General features: G+C 38.8%; 3 protein-coding genes across 6 annotated transcripts; 2 read left to right on the top strand and 1 right to left on the bottom strand.

Annotated features, from left to right (window-relative positions):
• The first annotated feature begins 3,656 nt into the window (after positions 1–3,656).
• On the top strand, positions 3,657–18,305 carry LOC127434569 (receptor-type tyrosine-protein kinase FLT3-like). 4 transcript variants are annotated; one of them, XM_051687381.1, is made up of 24 exons: positions 3,662–3,869; positions 4,116–4,207; positions 4,708–4,850; positions 5,203–5,309; positions 5,463–5,580; positions 5,728–5,858; positions 6,181–6,311; positions 6,406–6,544; positions 10,741–10,918; positions 11,002–11,099; positions 11,193–11,298; positions 11,450–11,637; positions 12,100–12,188; positions 12,274–12,403; positions 12,502–12,606; positions 12,733–12,843; positions 13,053–13,209; positions 13,403–13,518; positions 14,856–14,983; positions 15,318–15,440; positions 15,548–15,659; positions 16,424–16,523; positions 16,661–16,766; positions 16,866–18,305. In XM_051687381.1, exons 1-24 carry the CDS (start codon positions 3,833–3,835, stop codon positions 17,064–17,066), a joined length of 2,946 nt encoding a protein of 981 aa, XP_051543341.1. In that variant the 5' UTR covers positions 3,662–3,832; the 3' UTR covers positions 17,067–18,305. The 4 variants fall into 4 exon arrangements, 3 of the variants coding, with proteins under 3 accessions (XP_051543341.1, XP_051543340.1, XP_051543342.1); XM_051687380.1 differs by having other exon boundaries at positions 3,662–3,873; XM_051687382.1 differs by having other exon boundaries at positions 3,663–3,873; positions 4,116–4,259.
• A 933-nt stretch (positions 18,306–19,238) lies between these two features.
• urad (ureidoimidazoline (2-oxo-4-hydroxy-4-carboxy-5-) decarboxylase) lies at positions 19,239–20,500 on the top strand. The gene is made up of 2 exons (XM_051687384.1): positions 19,239–19,568; positions 19,809–20,500. The coding sequence occupies exons 1-2, from the start codon at positions 19,394–19,396 to the stop codon at positions 20,156–20,158; spliced, it is 525 nt and encodes a 174-aa protein (XP_051543344.1). The 5' UTR covers positions 19,239–19,393; the 3' UTR covers positions 20,159–20,500.
• Positions 20,501–20,761: 261 nt separating this feature from the next.
• On the bottom strand, positions 20,762–25,797 carry LOC127434570 (pancreas/duodenum homeobox protein 1-like). The gene is made up of 2 exons (XM_051687383.1): positions 23,991–25,797; positions 20,762–22,181 (listed from the first exon to the last, which is right to left on the bottom strand). The coding sequence occupies exons 1-2, from the start codon at positions 24,418–24,420 to the stop codon at positions 21,820–21,822; spliced, it is 792 nt and encodes a 263-aa protein (XP_051543343.1). The 5' UTR covers positions 24,421–25,797; the 3' UTR covers positions 20,762–21,819.
• Positions 25,798–26,003: the final 206 nt, after the last annotated feature.

The raw sequence follows: 26,003 nt of genomic DNA, 5'->3' as shown, positions 1-26,003 counted from the left end.
AATGCCTTCAAATGTCTTTTATGGGAAGATTTTAGTATTTTAACCTTTTCCCAGACCCAGACTTTAAATATTAAACCATAAAAAGCCATTAGCTATAGAAGTAGAAAATATGCTTAAAACTAGCCTAAACAGAGAGTGAACTTAACCCAACTCATTTCAGTATTTAATGTGTGAAGTTTTCTCAAAAGTTAGCGGACTTGTTAACCAAGTCGACAAAAGTGTCAGTGAAATACACTGATCAGCCACAACATTAAAACCACCTGCCTAATATTGTGTAGGTCCCCCTCGTGCTGCCAAAACAGTGCCAACCCACATCTCAGAATAGCATTCTGAGAGGATATTCTTCATTCACTATTCTCTGCATTTCCGTCCACAGAACTGCCACTCACTGGATGTTTTTGGCACCATTCGGAGTAAATTTTAAAGTCTGTTGTGCATGAAAATCCCAGGAGATCAGCAGTTCCAGAAATACTCAAACTAGCCCGTCTGGCATCAACAATCATCCATGCAATTATCTAATCAGCCAATCATACGGCAGCAGTGCAGTGCATAAAATCATGCAGATACGGGTCAGGAGCTTCAGTTAATGTTCACATCAACCATCAGAATGGGGAAAAAATGTGATCTCAGTGATTTGGACCATGGCATGATTGTTGGTGCCAGATGGGCTGGTTTGAGTATTTCTGTAACTGCTGATCTCCTGGGATTTTCATGCACAACAGACTCTAGAATTTACTCTGAATGGTGTCAAAAACAAAAAACATCCAGTGAGTGGCAGTTCTGTGGACAAAAATGCCTTGTTGATGAGAGAGGTCAACAGAGAAGGGCCAGACTGGTTAGAACTGACAAAGTCAACAGATAACCGCTCTATACAATCAGTGGACAGAACACACGTTGGGCTAAACTAACCCAGCATGTTGGGTTGTTCATTTTAACCCAGCAAATGGGTTATTTATTCAACCCAAATGCTGGTTCATTTTTACAGGAATGCTGGGATAATTTGATCTCATAAGTAGGTTAGTACTGTCAGATTGTTTTAGACTTAAAATGTTGTAAAATAAACCACACCATAAACAAATGTGTAAACATGGTAGCTCCTTTATTATTGGATAAACAAAAATAAATGCAATAAGTACATTTAAACTATTTTACAAACGTTTTAATAAACAGCATGTAGAATAATTTATAATTAATGTTAAATACACTAGGCATTAAAAACATTAAACACCCATTATTAAAAGGATAGTTCTCCCAAAAATGAAAAATCTCTCATTTACTCACCCTCATCCCCAGGGGCGGGTTTACGATTTCTGAGGCCCCAAGCAACTGACCAGCCCCATTTTGAAAATGTTTGCTTAAAAAATTACACAAAATTGATTTTAAATCATAATTTTAAATTCAGCCTATCAGCTGTTGTAGCCAAGTACTTTCCAAATGTTTAATGAAATAAAAATCTAGTTAACTGTAATGAATGCATGTTTTCCAGTTTTTCCACAGGTAAAAAAGCAATATTTACCTACATATATTTTTACAAAACTCTTTTTTTTTTTCTTTGTGAACAGGGTGTGCAAAAACCTACTACTTCACCCAGTAACATTTTGGAATTTAGTTGGTATTTATTAATATTATAACCCATCAATTACAGTATTTATTGTTGTCCAGGTTGTCATTATAACATGATACAGTATTATTATTATTACTTTGAGGATTTATACATTAGTATTATATTCCTGTCTTATTTACTTTCACCTAGAGCTTATATTCTGTCGCTGCAGTGTATTGTTCACCATGTTGCAAAAGGCTGTATTTTTTATGTTAGCATCGTAGGCAACATTCATAACATTAACAGTAAACCCACAAGCACGGCGGCCCCTCAGTACACTAGAGAAGGGGGAAAACATTGCCGTTTATCAACAGCTGGAACTTTGCAATGTTAAACATTGTAACAGTCACCTCTTTGCAACCTGAACGTTAAATCTTTGTGACACATGCCCTAAAAACAGTCTAGACGCAGCGCAACGCAAGTGTCTCGACATGTGTTTTTGAAACCTGAAGTTCTTATTAACTTCAAACAGTGTCTAAAAATGTACCGGACACTGCGTGAGATACTGAAGAAACAGCGAGACGCGGTGCAGCAGCCGTTCGTCCAGCGCGTTTACATAGGAAAACAATGAAATACAGAAAAGACGCACACAAAAACACGTTTGGTGTGAACGGCCCCTAACTCATCCGTTCGAGTGTATCTGAGCGTGTGAGTGAAACAAGTTCGGAAGGCCTATATATTTTTTCATAAATTACAAACCCAAAGTCCTACTGACCTGAACATGGCAGCTTCTAACGTGAACCGCTCTGAGAGCGCGTGTACACAGAACAACATGTCACTTCAAGCGGTTTTTGCTGAGCTTTCCTACCGGGGTGGGGGCCCTCTCAACGACCGGGGCCCCACCCAATTGCATGGTTTGCGTGGTGGTTGAAACCGCTACTGCTCATCCCAGATGTGTATACCTTTCTTCTGCATCTAAAATTATTTGTTTTTGTTCTGAATACCCCAGCTCTGTTTGGTCCATTCTATGCAAGTGAATAGAATAGAACTTTGAAGCTCCAAAAAGTACATAAGGGCAGCATGAAAGTAATCCATAAGACTTTAGTCGTTAAATCTATGTCTTCGGGAGTGATATGATAGATGTGGGTGAGAAACAGATCAATATTTAAGTCCTTTCTTAATCTAAATCTCCACTTTCACATCTGAAAGAAAAACTAAACAGGTGCCACGTGTGATTTTTATATGTGAAAGTGAAGATTTATAGTAAAAAAACAAACAAACATAATTTAAACATTGATCTGTTTCTCACTTTTTCTCACTTTCACAGTCATTTAACCACTGGAGTCATATTGATTACTTTTATGCTGCATTTATGTGCTGTTTGGAGCTTAAAAGTTTTTGTCACCATTCAGTTGCATTGTATGGACCTACAGAGATGAGATATTCTTCTAAAAATCTTCATTTGTGTTCTGCAGAAGAAAGAAAGTCATACACATCTGGGATGGCATGAGGGTGAGTAAATTATGAGAGATTTTTCATTTTGGGGTGAACTATCCCTTTAAATGTTACTTAAAATTCTAGTGTCTGTTATTAAAAAGATATTTCTGAAAGGAATGAATTAAATCCATAAAATTAATTAAATTAAAACAAGAATTCAAAATGATCTATGTGCAGGCCCGTTTTGCTGAGTGTAGGATGTAGCAATATACACCACCATATTTGTTCCAACCTACAAAAAGACAATGAGAAAGAAATCCAAAAAGTTTAAAGAAAGATATCAACTCCTTATGTTAGCAATCCAACAGTCATCAGAATACTGGAAGCACGGTTAATAAATGTAAATGTTTCTGTGCAATAACTGGTGTGCACCAGTTTGTGATTTTTCAAGTGTTTGCCTCACTGGTGATGGTTTTAAAGTACAAAGAAAAACTCAGACTTTGATTTATTTATTAATTAATAGTTACCTTGTATTTTTTCCCCTGACTTTTTTCTACTCTAAACTCAAATACACTTTCAGTGTTTACCGTGCACACCAACGCTTTTCATGTGTTGGATGTGAAATAGAGGCGTACTTTCTTTATGTTGTTGACAGGGTGATGGCCAACCTGATGCATTTGAAGAAGATGTTGAACGTCAATAGAAGCGATGTTTTGTGTCATGAGTTGCAGTGAAAGTCTTATGCACCTTATTAAGAAGTGATGCGTCGCGTCATTCATTGTGGAAGTTTATGAGCGTCTGTTCACTGTCCATCCTAATAAATGATCAGACAAGGTCGAGGAACACACTGTTATGCATTCAAGCGATGCATTTAGGAAAAAGGCTTTTGGTGGGTAAGTCAGAAAAACATTCGGTAATTTAATTATTCAACAATTAAGGATGAAGTTAATTTATTATAACGCATTATTGGTCGTTTTTGTTTAGCCTGGTTTACCATTTTATTGCGTAGAGGAAGTAGTTACAGTGCTTTAATATATCTGATTGGTAGGTTATGTATTTATTCCATTATTTTAAGTTTATCGGCTTTCAGTTTAGTTGGCTTTTCACACACTTCTATTTTTGTTTTGCACCGAAGTGCTGCTCTTGCTGCAGTGGAGCGCTCGAAGCCTCGGCGCAATGAGAGACAGCGCAACAGACACACATCCCCACTGTGTCACTGATGGATCGGTAAAATACTCTTCTGATCAGCCCTTCAGTAGCTCACTGCAGCTTTTTGACAGTAGGCTAGTGTTTCTTTTCAAGCTTGTATTTTACCTCCACGCAAGGCTGAGGTTAGACATACAGTATATATTGTGGTCCATATTGTGTTCTACTTTACATTATATTACAAAAACACATTTAACTACTTAACCAGTTGACCTTACATTCAGTTGAATGGAATATTTTGTTTTTGTATAAAATGTCAGTGTCAGCTCGTCTTCTGTGCAATTTATTCGTAATTACTTATTACTTAGCATTAAAAATGGCATCTATAAATAAAAGCAGAACTAATGGTTTTACTGAAACTGAAGCAGAACTTTGAATTTTACGGAACTGTTGGACTAATTATTTTCTGTTCAGTTATCAGCATTAATGGTGAATCTGATGAAACTGTTGAAGTTTATGACATGATCTTTGTTTGTAGGTACTAATCCTTAATTGACAAACTCTGCACACATGTATTTCAGAAGGTAAGATGCACATTGCAAGAGAGAGACCTGCTCAATTCTGACCCTATTAAACTGGGTGTCAATGAGGGACAGACAGTGGACATTTACACAGCATGTCGACAAAACAGCTCAGAGCAGTTTAAATGTCTCTGCTACCAAAGGTTTGTCTATGTGTAATAATAATAATTATAATATAATTATATTTATTTTTCACACATTATACATTTGCACATATACAGTGAAATTCTTTTTTTCACATATCCCAGCTAAGCTGGGGCCAGAGTGCAGGGTCAGCCATTATACGGCCATTATACGTGTTGGAGGGATGATGATTGTTTAATGGTTAAATGAATAAAGATGCTCTAATACATCTTCTTATAGTTGATATTCAGGATGTTACTGATGTTTTAATTGAGCAGTTTACACACTGATTATCTGAATTGACATCTCTGAATTGATAATTGATTACTATGGGAACTGATACCTTTGAATTGCTTTATGTGCTGCCTACAGGGTAAATTCCACTATGCATCTGTTACAGCACTCTGAGAGAGTTGAAAATGGAACATACACTTTACTCTGTGGCAATCGCAGCCTTACAGTTGTGCAGTCACCACAAAGTAAGCAAAACACCCCCTCTCATAAAAGGGAGGCAATACATCTCAACTGAGTCTAGTAGCTAAAAATCACAGAAAATAACACAGACATATGACCTAACCAATCATTTCACCCTCCAAAAGTTCTGTTGCATTAAGTTTCTTTGTTATCTCTAGGGAGGCCATCAGTCCCAGTGCTCAAAGCTATTGCAAGAGCAGGACAAAAAAATATTGCTGATATAGTTTGTATTTCTGAGGGGAATCCTAAACCAACCATCAAGTGGAATGGCAACAAGTAATATAAAGTTATAGTCCATTATATGTCTTCTAAACTATGTTACTTCTTCAGATAGGATAAGTTTATAACCATATAGTTGTGGTGAATTATTTGCATAAATTGCTGTCATAACTGTCTGTGATCTGATTGCTTGTTTCCAATTAGCGGAAATCCAGAGGAAGTCAGGGAAAATAGGTGGAATAGGACAGAGAGCAGTTTGATTAGTAGCCCTGATTGTCCAAAGTGCTGTGCCAGTAATTTGCTGGGGGAAGAATGTTCTGAGGTCTATCATTATGGTATGTAATTATTTTTTTTTATTTATTATTACAATAATGACATAATTAAGGATATTTTGACCCAGTGGCATAACTACAGGGAGGGCCCGGGGTGAGAGGGGGCACACAACAGCAGGCCAAAAGGGAACGCTAAAAACGACAGCAGGCCTCATGGGCAATGAAAAACACCAAGTGGGACCCCCATATGCCCACACCTAACCCTAACCCTGAACCTACAGGAACCAAAAAAGTAGCAAAAGTACTGTAGGATGTAGGTTATTGCAATGGATTGATAAAAGTTTTTCTTTAGTATAAAAATCAATGGGCATTATGTCTGTTGCAGATCTGGAGACGAAGGTGGATGGGCAAAAGTCTCAAATTTTCCTGAAATCTGGTCAGTCTTTGCTACTCCGATGCATACTGGAAACAAGAAGAAGAAGTCCTGAATTGAGATGGTACTTCAACAACTCTTTGGTAAGACATTTAATAGCAGTAAGTAATTATTTTAATTATTCCTGACTTTTTTATTAATGCTAGTTTGTGTTTGTATTTTCTGCCCTTGATTCAGGTCAGTGGAGTCACTTCGCTATATTATTATTATTGGATGGAGCTCCTCTCTGTTGAATCAGTTAATGTGATGCATAGTGGAGAGTACATCTGCAAATCTAAATACAACCACACTGTGTCCACCTATGTCAAGGTCTTTGGTAAGAAAAGCCATTGCCTTTTCTGTTAAAAATATTTTTTTACATGCAAAGATGTCTGTGCTAGACACCTCGCACATAACTACACAATGAGCAATGAATTTAAAGCAATTGCATGGATGTCTCCAAAATTACCAATGTGTAATTGTGGTGGTGGGGGCGTGGTTGAGCACCGGCTTGTGAATGAGAGCAAGATCAGGAGATGAGAATGGAAAGGATCATCACCTGGCAATGATTGTCTCTAACAGCAGTTTGTCATTGCAGTGAGAGTGGATACGGGCTTTAAGAGCAAGCCGGACGCCAGTGAGGAACAGAGAGTTATGACGCACAAGCCGAAGAAACAGTGCTGAACTGTGTCCGCTGAAAAGCATGTTGTTGAGTGTTGCCGCTGAAAAGCGTGATTTTTGAGTTTAAAATAAACATACCGTTTGAGTACATACCTTTAGAGCTTGCTACACCAGGAGAGTCTGCTACCACGACCCCGGACCCTCTTTGAGCAGACGGTAGGGGCATGCAGATGGCCGAGCACCCAGTGGGCGGTCCGGTTAATTCCACTGTTGCCCAGGGAAACCCAACTTGCAGCATAGCAGTTACCAGTGGAGAACCTCCTGGTGTATGCCGACTTGAGGAAAGTCATCTTGCAAGGGGTCAGCCGAACATCCGAGCAGCAGCACCAACACTTTTGCTCGATGATCATTGACGAGCATGGCCACCCGTTTGCCACAGCTCCGGGACGCCTGCCGGAGGTGGTTGCTGGCTGAGCAACACGACGTCGGAGCTGTCATCGATCTGGTGGTACTGGTGCAGTTTATCGCTCGACTTCCGAGAGGGACGGCAGAGTTGGTCCAGTGTCACCACCTGACGTTGCTCCAAATGTCCATCCAGCTGGCAGAGGACCACATGGCAGCATATTCAGGAGCCGGTGAGCCCCGAGATCCTTCTCTCTCTCATTCTTTTGTCTCCCCTCCTCCCCCTGCTTTCCGTTCTGTTCCTCCTCCCGGAAACGGGGAGGAGCCCCTCCCAAACTGGCTTCTTGGCTTGGGGGATTGCACTACCCGCCAGTTCCCCTGCCCCTCTCCGCTCTCACCCCCAGGGTGGTGGACCTGATGTCACGGGTGTGGGCATGGAGCCTGGGCTGGTCTGTTGGAGCTGCAGGGAGCCCTGGCATTTCAGGGACCAATGCCCAGTAATGGAGGTGGGGACATTGGTTCGGGTCCCTGACGCGCCACAGGCTGCCCCCAATCGAGCTGGGATGTACCGCATACCCGTGAGTATTAAGGGAGTTACATACCAGGCCTTGGTGGATTTGGAATGCAGCCAAACCTCCATCCATCAATGCCTGGTTCAGAACTGGTCCACGCTCATGAATCCGCGAGCCACCCCAAGAGCGCCTTTGCGCCCGCTTCCTTTGATTGAGGTCCTCTTCGAAAGAATTGGTATGGACTTCGTCGGGACATTAGAGCGGACGGCACACGGTCATTGCTTTTTGTTGGCTCTGCTGGACTGCGCAATGTGATACCCCGAAGCAGTGCCTTTGCGTAGCATCTCAGCACATAGTGTTGCGGAGGCACTCTTCAGAATTATCTTTCGAGTGGGGATTCTGAAAGAAATCCTCACTGATCAAGGCACTACTTTTATGTCACATACACTACGTGAGCTGTATGAATTATTTGGTATTAAATCGATTAGGACAAGCGTGTACCACCCACAAACAGACGGCTTGGTCGAACGATTTAATAAAACCCTGAAAAACATGGTTGATAAGTTTGCACACAAAGATGCTCAGAATTGTGATAAGTGGCTTGAACCCCAGTTATTCACAGTTCGAGAGGTCCCGCAAGCCTTCACGGGGTTCTCCCCATTTGAATTATTGTATGGGCGTAAGCCTCGCAGAGTCTTAGATGTCGTGAGGGAAAATTGTGAGGACCTTCAAACAGCAAAAACAAAATTCAATATGTTCTTGACCTGAGAGCAAAACTCCACATATTGGGGCAACTTTCACAGGAGGATTTGCTACAGGTTCAAGAACGTCAGACCCGGCTGTATAACAGGGGAGCTCGGCTACGGGAATTTACACAGGGAGATAAAGTCCTTTACTCCCACATCAAGCTCTAAACTACTCGCAAAGTAGCAAGGGCCCTTTGAGATCACACGGTGAGTCGGAGAAGTAGATTATGAGGTTAAATGCACGGATAGGGGTGGAGCACATCAGATTTACCACCTCAACCTTTTAAAACCGTGGAGGGAGGTGGTCCCCGTGGCTTTGGCGATGGTGGTACCGGAGAGGGAGGAGTTCTGGCCGGAGGTGAACTTAAAAGCCAGTCGCGGCACCCCGGTCACTTGCGGAGACCATCTTTCACTGTCGCAAATCATGGATGTGGCCCGGTTGAAAAGAGAATTCTCAGATGTGTTCTCACCCCTTTCTGGTTGTACGAACCTCATAAAACACCATATCGAAACAACCCTAGGGGTAGTGGTACGCAGTCATCCCTACCGATTACCCGAGCACAAAAAAAAGTGGTTTGAGAAGAATTAAAGGCCATGCTCATTATCGGGGTAATAGAAGAATCCCACAGTGACTGGGCGAGCCAGGTGGTGCTGGTTCCGAAGAGCGACGGCTCGGTCCGGTTCTGTGTGGATTATAGAAAGGTCAATGCGGTGTCTAAATTTGATGCATATCCAATGCCTCGTATTGATGAACTGCTTGATCGGTTGGGCGTGGCATGCTTATATTCGACACTGGATTTAACGAAGGGTTATTGGCAGATCCCCTTAACACCAATGTCCCGTTAGAAAATGGCCTTCTTCACACCGTTTGGCTTACACCAATTTGTGACCCCTCCGTTTGGTTTGTTTGGGACCCCGGCTACATTTCAGCGCCTTATGACCTCAGACTGCACTCTGCGTATGCCGCTGCCTATGTACAGTAATGATTGGCAGCAGCATATGCAGCATTCTGAGGTCGCTGCAATGGGCGGGACTCACAGCAAACCCCATGAAGTGCACAACTGGACTGGTGGAGGTACGGTATCTGGGGTTCCACTTTGTCACAGGAAGGTGCACCCCCAAATTGATAAGACCACAACGATTGCAGCCTGCCTGAGATCCAAGACCAAATAGGAGGTGAGATAGTTCCTGGGGCTTGCTGGCTATTATAGGAGGTTTGTGCCTAATTATTTGGTTGTCACCAGCCCGCCGACCATTCTCACTAAAAAGGGAGCCCCAGACCCGGTCCAGTGGTTGAAGCCGTGCCAACAGGCTTTTATGCTGGTGAAAGCTGCGCTTTGTGGTGGGCCATTGTTACATGCTCATGAATTTTCTCTCCCTTTTGTTGTACAGACCAACGCTTCGGACAGAGGGTTGGGAGCCGTGTTGTCTCAGGTGGTGGAGGGAGAGGAGCACCCAGTGCTGTACATCAGCCAGAAGCTTTCGACAAGAGAGGCGAGGTACAGCACCGTTGAGAAGGAGTGTCTGGCCATCAAGTGGGCGGTCCTCACCCTTTGGTACTACCTCCTGGGACTGGCTTTCACCCTCTGTTCGGACCATGCCTCGCTCCTGTGGCTCCATCGCATGAAGGATACCAACGCACGGATCACTCGTTGGAATCTGGCTCTTCAACCTTTTAAGTTCGAGGTGGTCCACACGCCAGGGGCACAGATGGCTTTTGTGGACTTTCTCTCTAGAAATGGGGCGGGGGAGTACTGGGCAGGCCAGAAGGCTCCCTGGCCTGAGTCGGGTGATGGGGGTATGTGGTGGTGGGGGTGTGGTTAAGTGACTTGTGAATGGAGAGCGAAATCAGGAGATGAGAACAGTTAGGATCATCACCTGGCAATGATTGTCTCTAACAGCTGTTTGTCATTGCAGTGAGAGTGGAGAAGGGCATTTAGAGCGAGCCGGACACCAGTAAGGGAGAGAGAGTTATGACGCACAATCCAAAGGGATTGTACTGAACTGTGTCCGCTGAAAAGCGTGTTTTTGAGTGTTGCTGCTGAAAAGCGTGGTTTTTTTATTTAAAAATAAACATACTGTTTGAGTGGCATTCGCCGTCTCCCGCTTCCTCCTTTCCCCTAACTAAGAATCTTGTTACAGGAATATTTGTTCATGTTCATAACATCAAAATAGAGACAATGATTTCTTGTGGAAATAGTAATTAAAGTTATATTTTTCCCTCTGTTTTGATGGCGATGCTCCCTTGACAGAAAATGACAAAATCGACATATTGCAGCTGAATGCGAACAACAGCATTCTAGCACAAAATAAGGCAAGCTTCTGCTTCCAGGCTCTGGTGTTCTCCTACCCAAAAGCCCAGTGCCACTGGATTATACCAAATCAAACCAAAATCAAGTGCAGAGAGACTCATTACCATCATCATAACAGGTATTTTCATCCTGCAATCCATTTTGACTGCAAACGATAGAGTGATTTGTTGTGTTTACTTACATTGTTCTTTCTCTTTATAGTACTTTTAAGCTGTGTAATCCCAAATCAGGCCAATATCAAATTAAACTAGAGACTCAAGAACATAGTGTCATAAGGAATATGTCTCTTTGCATATCAGGTGAGTGATAAAAATATTTTGATATTGGAGAGATGAATATGCCAGAGAACAATAAACAGAGATTAACAACGAGAAACATTTATTACATTGCAGACATTCCTAGAATTAAAATACTTAAAGATCTGAGCTTCACCACTTGCAAGACTCAAAGCTCCACACCTGTGGCTCTATCTTGGAAAATCTGCCCATCACATGCTAAGTAAGTGATTGACTTTGAGGTGAAAAGCTAGCCAAAGGCAAAGATATAATCTTGTTTATACAAGAAATGCATGATCTTATCTTTGCATGCTTATACAGTAGATGATGCCACAGTTACCAGATGATGCCGAGTTCTATATATATTTTCACAGATGTATTGATCCTGAAGACTGGAAAGAGATGCCCGTTGCCCCCACTGAATTCCCAGACTCTGATCAGTTCTGTCAAAAGAAGATTGTCTTTGCCAGACCACGCTCTTACAGAGAGGACCATCTTATTAAATGCTGCATAACTAACATAGATGGGACTCACTGCAGTGACCCAATACTACTGCAAACGAGTAAGTCTAAACCCCCTAAATGAACAATCCTGGAGTTGTTACTGTATATAAAAATACTTTTAAAAAGTAACATAATTGTGTGAATACTGGTTGCAGCACTAATAATGCGCATGTCGTCAACTGAGCAAGTCTTGCTTTGAAAAGAGATAGGTGAAATAATCCATCCAGACCAGCGTTTGACACATGTGACAAAGCTAGCCCTGCGTTTTCAATTATTAGCCAATTCAGGATTCAAGAGCATGTTTAAGCCTTTGCAATAAATACATTTCACTGTGAATGTTAGCTCATTAAAGAAACCTGATTTTATGTTCAAAAATGGTTGCAACTGTTGAATAATTTTAACTCATTTTGTTCCCAAATGCAAGCGTAGAATATACAATATGCTATAAAATTATCTAGTTAGACTGTTTAGCACACTAACCAGTACAGTTAATCATAAATTGCCTCTCTGTTTTCCTACAGACTCCTACATTGATTATGTAATTTGCTTTGTGCTCATTGTTGTACTACTTGTGGTCATCTTTGCCTTAATCATCTTCATCAGAATAAAGGTAAACCTGTGCCTGCCTGTCAGGTTGAATGCACATATTCCTTACCTCCTGAAACTCACACTTTCCTTTGTTTGTTTCACAAAAGCCTATGTACCAGAGTCAAATCCAGATGATTCAGATGGTCGGACCCAACAACAATGACTACATATACATCGACTTCAGGGACTTTAAGTATGACCCCAAATGGGAATTTCCACGAGAGAATCTGGAGCTTGGTAGAGACCACGAGGAACTTTTTTCTTCTTTTACTTTTTACGAACATGCTGTAAACAGCTTATTCGGTGTTATGAATTATATGCCTGTGTTCCCAAAGGAATAGAACTGGGGTCTGGCGCTTTTGGGATGGTTTTGCAGGCGACAGCGTATGGAATCAGCAAGCCAGGAGTTTCTATTCAGGTAGCAGTAAAAATGTTAAAGGGTAAGTAATTAAATAAATACTATGAATAGCTCTCTAAAATAACTAAATCAATTGTGTATGTCATTGGCATTTTGGAATATGATAGTAAACGGAGAGCTTTGTAATATTAATGTTCAAATCAAACAGAGAAGCACCAGGCAGTGGATAAGGAGGCTCTGATGTCTGAACTGAAAATGTTGACTCATATTGGACAGCATGAAAACATTGTCAACTTGCTCGGAGCTTGCACAGGCTCAGGTAAGATTTAGAGAACTCACAGGTTTCTGAATCATTTCTGTTTGCCAAAGCCACTTTTTTTAAAGTGATATTTCACACAGAAATGAAAATTCGGTCGACATTTACTCACCCTCATGTTATTCCAAATCTGAATTTCTTACATGAAGATTATGTAAGGCAGGATAATAATGATTTCAAAATGTATTCCATTGTTTTTTGAAATTTCACAGGTCCCATATACCTGATCTTCCAGTACTGCTGTAATGGAGATCTCCTGAACTACCTGAAAAGCAACAGAGAGTGTTTTCACAAATATCTGACTGATGCTTTCAACAGGGACAGATTCAGAGGCCTCTACCACAACTTTCAGCAGAAGAGAAACTGCAGGTTTGAATAAGTGTCCAGGAAGAAGTGAATTACATTTATTACTGGCCTTTTAGAGAAAAACCCATGTGAAACAGAGGGAAATTAATATATTGTACATAAAGGGAACTGTAACTCTGAAGGTGTAAGCAAATTAATAACCTGTCATCCAGTTACTGTTAAAGACTGTTCCTCTCTCCTTCATGTACCTACACAGTGAGTGTGTTGAACCTAGTGACGACCCGTGTCTGCACAACACAACTCCTGTATTCAAAGGACAGGAGAATGAGGCACTGCTCCAATCTAGCGTCAGCTCAGTGTCTACTATTGAGGGTAGGTGGAGAAAGTAGAATATACAGAGAATGCAACCAAAGACCGTTTAACGCAAGTCAGTTAACTCGCCGGCCATGTTGGTAGTGCCCCCTGGCAGATACATTTTCTATGTAGGCAATAGACACAGCCTACTGAGCATTAGTCTTCACTTTCTCCTAATTGAGAAGGAGGTTCCATTTTCCCTCTATGATTACATTTTTACCCCACTTGTGGTTAGGTTTACATTCAGGGTTTGGGTTAGGGCATAGTGTTAATAAAATATGCATTTTTGTTGACTATACCAAATATCATTTACAGATTTTTTTGAAGCATTGATGGATAATTCCAAATGCTGTCTGTCATTTTGACAGATAAAAAAGAAACGAGAAAACCATTTTAACCTGCTATGTGTTTGCGCCCTGTTTATTGCCTGGTATTAAAGATGCGTCTCAGATGACCCGACTAGTGGATAGACACCACTGCCATCCCTGGAAATATAGAAAACACGAAAACAGTGGTGCATCCAACTGCCAATTATACTTGCAAGTAATCTAGGCACAAACATGATCTTTAGAGCAGAATTCTATTGAGCTACAGATGTGTGTGCTTCTCATCTTTATGTTGATATCAGGCGCAATGAAAAAGTTCAGTGAACTTGCATATGTATGTATGTGCTTTTTTACATTTGTTTTAGTGCAGCAGTTGATTGACAGGTAGAACTTTCACCCTGAATGTAGCCCAAGTACTTGAAATGAATCTGAGTATGAAGGATAAAAATTGACCATGATGGAAATTTTACAACTCAGTCCATCAGAGTGACAGATAAAGATTTTTTCTAGCACAACCTCTGATTGCATCGTTTACAACTAAATACAGCTCACTGTAAAATTCACTTTTGGCGCGCCTGTGACCATACATTCAAAAACACTTCGGCCACTGGGGGCAGTAGTTTGAATTTCGGTAAACACAGACAAATTTCAGCCGCAGAACTTTAGTCCTACTGAATTCACAGTTCAGTCTGCTGGAACGGCTTTTTACCCTACCGAAAATGGAGACTTTCGAAAACACTCTCTAGTCCCACATACTTTGAAAAACGATAAAGTTAGGAAACAGAAAATAATTTTTCAAACAAAAACGAATTGTTGCCGTGGCTATAGAGATGATTCTGGGATTCTGGGACTTCATTTTAATTTTTGGTTCATTTTGGTTTCATGTATTAGACCACAAAACATCCATATATTTCATATATCAAATTATTTTTCATGTTTTTATTTGAAAATTTCATAAGGAAAATACTGCATGTGAAATAGAAACGTCCCTTTGTCCTTAGTAAGTGGACTGAATTTTTTTGTTTTTAGTCTGTGAAGAAATGCTTGAATGTGATTATGAACTTCAAGAAGAAGAACTTCAGAGTCTCACCTATGATGACCTGCTGAGTTTCTCTTTTCAAGTCGCAAAGGGCATGGACTTTCTTTCTGCTAAAAATGTAAGTCTTTCTTTCTGATCATGAAAGAATTTCTACTTCTAGATAAAAATACTAGATAAAAGCAGCAGCCTTATTCTTAAACGCTTCCTTTATATTTTATCATGCTATCTAGAGCATGTCACAACCCAGAATAACACGTTTCAACCCAGAATAACACGTTTCCCTCTTTTTTTTTTACACTTATCTACACATTTATTTATTTTTTAGAATGTTTTAGATTTAAAGATAAATATACACTGTGAATGTTTTTCTCATGCGTCATTTCTTGATGTGCATTCCCATTGTGTCATATATGGTCAATGTAAAAATGCTTTCAGTGAACAAATTTCTACAGTGTATCCATAGGGACTTGGCAGCCAGAAATGTTTTGGTGACACATGGCAGACAGGTGAAGATCGGTGATTTTGGCCTCGCAAGAGACATTGAAAATGACTCCAACTATGTTGTAAAAGGAAATGTAGGTATTTTTGTGTGCATACAGTATGTGATAGAATTGCCTTGATATGACTAATAAGTATGGCCTTCATAAGATGTTCATTATTCGTAATTGTTTACATTTTGCAGGTGCGCTTGCCTGTGAAGTGGATGGCTCCTGAGAGTATTTTCAAAGGGGTGTACACAATGCAAAGTGATGTCTGGGCCTATGGCATTCTACTGTGGGAAATCTTTTCTCTTGGTATCTTTCTGACTTTCTCTCATCCGTCAATCTTTAAAGTTAATCATTAAATTAAAGGGTCTAAAGACAGGTTAAAGTGTGTGGACAACATCTTGTCCCTCAGTTTGTAAAAAAACAACAAAAACAATTACAATTCCAGTAATGCACTTAAAAAGGAAGTCTATGGAGCAAAGCACAAGGAGAAATGTTAAAATGCACGCTGTTTCCAAAATATTGTCAAAAAATTAAACATTAGACATGTTAGTAAAAAACTATGTTTGATAAAATTGTTTACTAACCTTGTCTGTGCAAAGTTATATCCAATATTTCAACTCCTGACATGAAAATGTAAAGCCAGTAAACCCTTTAACTTTTGCATGATACACACAAGGATACCAGAAATGTACATACCTGAAATAACACATAGGTATATCTGCTTAGAACAGTAGTTACACTGTTAAAATGATGATATAGACAACAGCTCAAATAAAAATAATTGTACAGAATAATTACTTTATGAAAGTGCTTTATGAAAAACATAACCTGCTTATTTCTGCTTTTAATCCCTCTGGAATGCCTTGACACATAGACTTTCATCGTAAGTGCAATACTATAAGCATAATTTCACATTGTTTTCACAAAAAAATGTTTCTAAAACTTTTACAAGATGCTGTTGACAGAGCTTGACTTGTTTTGAACCCAGAAAATCCCTGATTCAACAAATCAAAGCACATAAATACATTTTGTTTGATATTTTGTACTCGCTTGATATTAATCTCTTTCAGGAGTCACCCCATATCCTGGTATAACTGTAAATAACACTTTCTACACTATGATTGAAAGTGGTTATCACATGGAGCAGCCCTATTATGCATTAGAATCTGTGTGAGTGCCATTATTGTTGATAAAAAGATTAAAATATACCCTTTTTATTCTGGCTATAATTGTGCACATTTTGAACTTGCTCTGCTGTTTATATGATACATTCACAACAACTTGACTTTTGTTTGTTTCACTGTTAGATACAATGTGATGTGTCACTGCTGGTCACTAGATCCAGTAGACCGACCCTGTTTCTCCAAGCTTGTGGCCTTCATGCAAAAGGAGTTGGCTGCTTTTGAAGAGAGGGTGACTTATTATGTGAAAAATATTACAAAAGTTTTAACATTGCCGCATGATAGTAAATAAACCCTACTATTGCACATTTACTGTGATATCTGTCTGCAGCTCTATTACAATACTGGAGGATACTGCCACAATGACTTAATATATCAGAATGCACCAGTAACCCCTGGCCCTACATTGCTGGAAGAAAGAGGAGATGTCTGTCAGACATCGCCGGTGAACTCATCCTCCAACACAGAGAATTCAGATGAAGGCAAAGCCATGGAGGATTTCGGATCGGTAATAACAGAACCTCTCATTTGAAGATTAGGAGTTCAGGCCAGGAGTATGCAATTAAGTCTGGCGCCGGGAAAAAAAAAGTTTTTTTCAGCACATGCTTCCATAAATAACAACTTATTTCACATCTGAGATACATTATTGTTGGTATTGCAATGAGTAATTCAGGTGGATGTTTTTAGGACTAATAATGAATAAGTATTCTGAAGTTTTTCAATTATTAACTTGTATGTACAGTGAGCTCTTCAGAAGTGTGTGAGTGTAAATGCTGTAATTAATCAGTAAAAAAAGAATTATATGTAGTTTTGTGCATCAAACTGCTTTCCTGTAAGTGCTGAGATAATGATCTTTCTTCATGAACTTAAACCAATATTAAAAACAAAATATATATATTTTAGAAATTGGTAAATTCTAAAAGTAAGAGTTTGGACAATATGAATATGTTTTTAAAAGATGGATGTTTGGCTGTGTCTTGCATTATGAAATTGCTTGATGTTGCTATCTTTTTTACTCTGTGTATTTTTCAATGTATTTATTCAATTGTCCTTTGACTTTATTGTTAAATCATTACTTCTGACTCATTATATATCAATGTATCAATTATCAACAAGGATATTTTTATAGTATGCTTTGTTATGCCTACAGTTTGATTGTAACAGAAATTTAATATTGCTAATTTGCACAACGATGAGTTCCATAACATCCAGTGCATTCTGTCATTCTAACATTGTACGACTGCAAAAATCAGCAAAGGAAAAATGTTCACACCCTCTTAGCCTGCTGTTAACATTAAACATTCTTAACTTTTTCCAGTTCACTGCCTATGAATTGATAACGGAATAAAATAGTGATGGCAAAGTAATAAATGGCTGATTTTCCTTGAAACAAATCTGATGAATCCTTGATTTTTGGGCATTGGCTCACACAAACCTTTTTATCATTCCAAACCTATCAATTACAATGGTAACTCTAAAGATGCCAAAACCAAATAAAAAGTTAAAACAAGTTCATTGTTATAATTCTTTGTCATTTCAGAGTGTTATAGGGTTTTCAACCTGGGTCCAGGGACCCCAGGGGGCCTCAAGGGGGTGCTAGGGAGTCCGTAAAATTTTTAAAGGAAAAATAGGGCAACAAAAATTCTAAAAAAATAATAATTAAAATAATAATTAAAACATTTTTTTAAATTATTTATTTAAAAAAAGAACATTTGATCAAATTAATGGTTCCTTCTGCTTTCTAAAGACTGGTCGAAAATCATACGGTTATACATGATTACTTTATTCTTTTGACAGCCATAGATTTGAACATTGATAAATAAAACAAATAGACTTGTATTTTTGTAAAATAATAATAATAATAATAATAATAATAATAATAATTCATGCTTTTGAGAATAGATTATACTAGTACCTTTAGTCACCTTTAGCTTGCTTACTGGAGGTTGTAAAGCAGTGTTTTCTGTAAAGCTGATTTGAAACAATATTTATTGTGAAAACTGCAATAAAAATGCATTTGATTTTAATTGAAAATGTTTCTCTTCAGGTTTTTACATGTAACTTTACTCTAAGATTGTGTAAACATACGCTGTCAACTTAATACAAATGTTATAGATATTTTAATAAGATTATACTTTACTAATTTATTTTTGTCTTTAGTACAATAACAATATTAAGAGCAAGTATTTAATTTTCAAAACAACATGAGTTTATAGTACCTGTTTACTATTTTCTCACACAGTAACAAATTGGGGAAATTTAAATGAATAGCTGGTTTACTATTTTAGAAAGTGCGTCCTTCGCAATGCAATCATCATATTTAGGGGTCCTTGACGCCAAAAAGTTTGAAAACCCCTGTGAGTCTAGATTGTATAGGATGAATGGGGAGGGATATTAGTGGGGTTTGAATGTCAAATGTTGATTCGTTGTATATGTGTTGGGTATTTCTTTGTGGTGTATATATGAATTAATAAAATTGTTAATTACAGAAAACCCCTGTGAGGACAATGGCTCATTACATTTGTAGAACGCAGGCCCACAGATGGTGGCGCTATAGAGCCCCTGTGTCAGACTTCTGAACAGTGTGATAAAAAACTGGCCTCATAAGCTTTGTGGTTTTATGTGATGAAGCAAATCTGCTTAGACGTTTATCATCACGTAAAATATCCTACAATAGTCTATTGTAAAAAGGTTTTATTTGACACTTTATAATTACAGCAGAAAACGTGCATGACTGCTGCGCTGTAGGTTATAACTGGGAAGAGTTTTTGGTGACTGGCTTGCCCCAAAGGACATTGACCTTGTCCAATATTGGCTTTTGCCGTTTCCACTACAGTTTGTAAAGGACACGCTCGAGTCATGGACATAAGCGTTGTAAATGCTCTCACATACGACGATTTCGTGAAAATATTCGGTAATGTGGTTGAGAAATGCCCGCTCATCTCGGCTGCAATATGGTCACATCGGCCATTCAAAGACCTTGCGGACATCGAGACTCACATAACGGAATTCATTGACAGTCTACCCGACTCAGGTATGCTATTGTGCTTCAATTTAAAAACGCTCTTCAATGTAGGTCTATGGAATCTCAAATCATACATATGACAATAATCCCTAAATGTATATATAGCCATATCATATTTGGCTGCTTTACACTAAAATGTATCATGGACTTTTGACACTTTGACATAGGAATGTTCTCCTGAAGTTTTAACCTCAATAATAATAATAAAAATAAATAACAGTGCATTATCATTGCATCAAATGTGTGCAGGTAAAGAGGGCATCTTGCGGTGTCATCCTGATTTAGCGGGCAGGGATCTCCAGAGCGGCACGTTAACACACGAGTCGCAAGAAGAGCAAAGTCAGGCCGGACTGACCACACTGGATTCCGCGGAGATTCTGCGCATGTATCGTCTGAACTCGCAGTACAAGGAGCGCTTTGGATTCCCTTTTGTCATCTGCGCCCGTATGAACAAGAAAGCGGATATTCTGCGCCAGCTGTCTGACCGCCTCCAGAATGAGCGCGCACTGGAGAGAGAACAAGCCATCGAAGAGGTTAAAAAAATCTGTAGCCTCAGGTTGCACAATATTGTCCTTTCTGACATTCAAACCAAACTGTAACCCCAGCTGTTACAAGAGTGCAAGTAACAAACGTCCCCACTGTTTTTGATTGTATATTGTTGTAATGTGTCAGTTTTAAAGTAAGTAAACACAAATAAACAAGTAGGCTACTCAAATAAAATGATTCATTATACCATGCATAGCCTACCAAGTTTATAATTCAACAATTGACAATGTGATAACAATCTCAGTGTCCCTAAATATCATTAAAAGGTATTAAAACTGCAGTCAGTGAAACAGGCCAATAAATGACAGTGTGCTTTAAGGAGACGTTTTGTTTTGTCGGGTCGGCTAATAAACTTTGGGTCATATGGGAGCAGTAAAATGATTAATTATTAATTTTTGTTTGTTACTTAATTGTACTTGTCTTCCTGTATGCAACAAATTAAAAACAGATGACAGGACGCCATTTCATTTCTATGCATAGGGTACAACGGGGCTAAAGCCCCCAACCCCCAATAGCTAATGAGAATCCCTGAAAATATCACATTTCTTTTGAAGCAAAATACTTATTTGTCATTTTCAGTTTTAGTAAAGGTGATTAAATCGTACGTTTTTAATAACTGTTCAATAAGTGAAAGGATGTTTTTTGGGGGTAAAAAGCCCCCCTATAGTAGGGGCTAAAGAAGGCCCCCATTAAACACGTTGTTTAATTCCTTTTGTGGGGAGAAAAGATTTATTATGAAGAATGTTCAAAGTGGGGTCGCATTGACTGATCCAGTCACAATGTAGATTCATTTGTTTATAGAATACTTAAGATGTTATGAAATGCCAAATGTGACTGAAATGAACAGGTATATTGAATAAGAATGATCTTAATTTATTACCCCAAAAAGCATGCTGTCTCTATTTGCTAAGTTGACAAATTTTGCTCTATAACTATTGCCCCTATATTTATCATTATAAACCCCATGGTGGCCTTTTATCCCAAGTGTGGGGTAAAATGCCCCCTCGCCATGCAACTTTTTAATTTAATGAATTTTAATCAAAACAACTTTCTGTTATTATTTCTTATCACACAAATGATGATTCTCCATCAATATTTAATAATAATAATAATAATAAAAAATCAATCTTGATACATATTGTGACCAGAAAAAAAGCATATTTTCCTAAAGGTATCCTTTTAGCCCCGTTGTATCATAAATATTCTGAATGTTATTGAAAGCATGTTACTGGAGATATACATTATTTACCCATTTATAGATTTGTGAAAATGCATGACATTCTAAAATTAAGGAACAAAACTATCCATTGCTTATCTATAAATATGAATAAATTATTATTATCATTTTTTTTTTTTTTTTTTTTTTTTGGGCAATGTCCTCATAGAGCTGGTTGGTGTTTTCATATTTAGCTAAATGAAGTGCTGAGTTTTGATTAGGCCTACACAAAAACACCTCCCACGAAATTGACTCCACAGAAGCTTGCATCCAACCTCTCTTACATCCAAATAAAATGCATGTTAAACATTTAAACTGGGATTGCTCTTTACTGCCAGTCTAAAGTATACAGAGAAGATGTGACCACACCTGTTGTCATTGTGAGAATGGGACAATATCTTACTGATGTGCACACTTAAGTAGTTCCACTCATATTGCAGGAGCCAATAGATTGTGTTGATGGCACAATCTCAGATGTCTCTTTTGGTCAGTTGCGTTTTACGCAGAGTCTCGTGGAGCTGGAGGTACATGAGCGTGAAGGGGTGAGGGGGGTCCCGCTAGAGTTCCCGGGGCGAGACACGACTCATCTTTCAGATCCCCGGATGTGATCGAGGAGTCTTGTTCGGGATCCACTCCTCTGGCTCTCCTCTTGTCCTCCTCCTTTTTCCATTTCATGCGTCGGTTTTGGAACCAGATTTTGATGTGTCTCTCGGTGAGGCTGAGGGTGAGCGCGAGCTCCACGCGGCGTGGGCGCGAGATGTACTTGTTGAAGAGGAACTCCTTCTCGAGCTCGAGCAGCTGCGCTCTGGTGTAAGCTGTCCGCGTGCGCTTGTTTTCCTCGGCCTCTACCATGTAAGAGCCTAAAACAAAAATCATATGCGGGAAATTGTAGTAAGCTCATAATAAACACCCCCCCCCCCCACCTTCCAGGTAGCCTATATTACACACAAAAAATATTTTAGCCTATTTTTAAGATTTACGCATTTCAATTTTATAGGCTAACAAAATACCATCATATTGAATTGAGCAATTTTTAACTAAATTATATTTGTATTAATTTAATTTTCTAAAAGATTACTCCATTTAATTGGATGAAATTTTGAGTGCACACTTGGGAGAGTGCTCAGAGAACTTGAATTCCAACAACAGAATACATGTGGGGAAACTTTAATGAACATGTCTTCCACTAATGGTCAATAAAGAGGCTCATTATGTTTTGGACACTTTCTGGTTTCCTCAACATGTGTGGGGACGAAGTATTGTCGTGTGTCCATTAGTCGCTGCTAAATTAGGCCTTAAAACGAAAAAGCTTCAAGATGATGATGGAATAGATGTGACACGAATTATTTGAAATAAGTGTTTTATTTTTTTTAATTATTATAAAAAAGATATATATATATATATATATATATATATATATATATATATATATATATATATATATATATATATATATATATATTATTTAAGTAAAATCATTAAACTCGTTTCTAAAGAAATAACATAACAAAAATAGCCTATAACATCAAAACAATCTCATGGGAAGGTGATGTTATAGATAAGGTGAAATAGCCTAATTATTCTCAGGGATCATTCTCATTTGATCATATAACATTTTATTGACAAATAAAAATGACTTGAATTGATAATCCATAATCTGTGGAAATCTCACGTGAACCCAATCCTAGAATGTTTGTAGCCTATTACATCAGAGGAGCTGTGTCTCATGATCTCCAGAAATATTTTACGCGCAAACGTTTATCTTTCGTTATACCAAATGCTCATTTTGGAATTACATTTATTGGGAATTAAACTGGGCATTTATTGTAGTAAAATAAAACCAAACTCTGAAAATTCTGAAAACCGTTTTTCTACTCATTTGGTCTGGGAGACCTTAATTATTGTCAAGCAACATTTGAATGATTCTCTCAGAGCCATTTGGTGTTTTATGAGAATAATTTTACATAATTGGATGTAGATACTGAATGGGAATAATTTTCAATGTTTTTATTGTGTCAATGTCACTTAATTTTATTTTTTTCTATTTAATTCATTTTTATAAAAAGGTCAAATTTTGTTCTCTACAGTCTACACTGTTTAGCCCCGTCTAAATGTACATCATCAAGAACAAAAAAATCAACAACATAATAAAAAATAATAATAAAAAATAAATTAAAAGCGGAAATCGTCAACTTTAACCATATGCTACTGTGTAATGTGTAAGAAACGATTCAAATTCAAAACATTATAGACTATACAATTCTCTTGGTCTTTCAATTTTAGAGAAACTGATGGGCCAAAGAAAGGAAATAGTTTACCCAAAATCATTTTCTTTTTCTAAAATTGTTTTCAGTACAATAAAAATTTTCAGACTGTCAGAATTTTGGCCCTGAAGTTTCGTTTGACATTTTGGTGCTGTCGTTGTCCACGTTTGGAATTAGCGAAAGTGAAAACCTATTAAAACATTTCGGGTTTTTTTCATTTTTTTTTTTTTTCTTTCCTAAAATAAAGCTTGCTTATTTAAAATCTAGATTCGATTATCTTTGAATTAATAAATCCAAATGGAGATCTTGTCACATGAGGATTCTGAAAGCACTTTAGAGTTTTGGGCCTGCTTTTATAAAAAGTTATTAGGTGAGCTTGATTTATGGCCAAAGTACGAGAGTTACCTGTCCACTGTCCTTTCCATGAGTGCGTATGAGATTTAGTTGACTTCATCCACGGGAAAGGGAGGTGGTATCTGTTCCGATCCCCGCACGGGTCGAGAGACTCTCCATAACCACCGACTGTCTGTAGAAGTGGCTGTGGAGTCTGGGGCAGGTGGAGATGAGGCACTGCCAGATCATCCCGGGTGGACATGCTATAAGAAGTAACGTCGGTAAGATTTGGTTGGTCCTCTGCGCCCAAAGAAGGTGACGCGTAGACAGACTGAGTCTGTCTGCTCATATACAGACAAGGCGGAGGGTTTTGGCTGTAGTCTTCGTTCTGGTGTCTCTGGAAGGCACAAGGCTCCTTGTACAGATGGTTAGGTGGGTAATAATGCTCTTCCCGATTCATGATTGCCACAGACCGGGGACACCGTGCCGTAAAAGAACACATGTGCCAGCGCCCTGCCTCTGATCAGGACCTCTGCTCTACCTGCAGTCTGAGCGACTGGCGCCGTTCTAGGGCCTCATAGGTGTGCCACCGTGACCATGTGACCCTGCTGCACCATTGGTTTCACTGTTTACACAAAGCTGACAACTGGCAGTAGATTATGTTGGTGTTTCCTTTCGACTGCTCCACGTTTTGACAATAATTGAACAGAACTGACCAGGCTCAAAATCAATGCCCTTGGCAAACATTTTCTGTTTGCGACTGTGTGCTACACCTGCAGTTGTGATATAGCCTAATGCAAAGACAGCTGAATCGCAGAATCTGCGACTGTAACTTTTTTCTTCGCACAGAAGGCCAGTTTTCAGTCAACACTAAACCGAGAAGAAAAATAGATGCCGTGGGAAAGTTCTTGAAAATAAACAGTTATCACCAGTTTTACTTTGTAAGGGGCCCAAATTATCTCATCAACATCCCATGAAGGAGAGACGGGATCGATTGTCACTTATCCAAGGCAACATAAACGTATCTGTCTACGTTATGGTTGTCTTGGAACCAGGTAGAGACTGGATGTCACAGCATATGAAAGGCTAAATTATCTTTAAATGTTCCCGCGTTACTCTTCATAGTTGAATTTTTACTGGTATAATTCCACTTAGAGCTCTATATTTTATTTTTTACTATTAAAAAATGCAATTGCAGAGCTCTGTAATTATAATTCATACTAGTGGAAAATCATCTGTAAATTTAATTGGAGTTTTTACTTGTAAAAATGCAATTGCAGAGCTCAGTAATTCAATTGTAGAGCTCTGCAGTTGCATTCTTACTTGTAAAAAATAAAACAAGAGAGCGTAATTGGAATTCTTACTAATAGAAAATAAATTGTAGCGCTCTCTAATTGAGATATTACTAGTAAATACAATTACAGCTAAACAGGCTTGCCATAACTGCAAAACTAACAAGTGCATGTAGGGGCCTCTAAAATGTACACATTAACAGGTCCATTTAACTCCTTTTACGTACAGTAGGATCTATGGACACTGCCAGTGACAGCAACGACCATTGGCACACACACACACACATACACAACCCCAAAGTGTTGACAGTCTTTGGCTTTAACCAAGCTTACCTGCCATTAAGCACACCCTTTCTCGGATCATTAAACTAAAGCCCTCGTTCTTAAATAAAAACGAGATGTTCGGTATAACGAATTATCATGGAGGGTGAAACACGACGTTAGTTTAAGATGTGTTTGCAACGTGTGCGCAACCAAGCAGTAACTTGTTTGGAGATGTCAGTCAGATGATCTGACTCAGATCACGAGAAAAAAAGAAAAGAAAAAAAGGAACAACAACAACAACAACAACAGCAACAGACGACTTACATTTATAGTTACAATTATAGAAAAGCTCGATACACAAAATTTATTATTAAAGGAATAGTTCACCCAAAAATGAAAATTCTCTCATCATGTACTCAGCCTCATGCCATCCCAGATGATGTGTATGACTTGTAAGAATATCTCAACTCTGTAGGCCCATACAATGCAAGTGAATGGTGGCCAGAACTTTGAATATCCAAAAAGCACA

This window comes from Myxocyprinus asiaticus, chromosome 44, assembly GCF_019703515.2.
Source record: "Myxocyprinus asiaticus isolate MX2 ecotype Aquarium Trade chromosome 44, UBuf_Myxa_2, whole genome shotgun sequence".
Lineage (NCBI taxonomy): Eukaryota > Metazoa > Chordata > Actinopteri > Cypriniformes > Catostomidae > Myxocyprinus > Myxocyprinus asiaticus.
The sequence above is the reverse complement of the archived record's forward strand: the minus strand, read 5'-3'. Positions and strand labels throughout refer to the sequence as shown.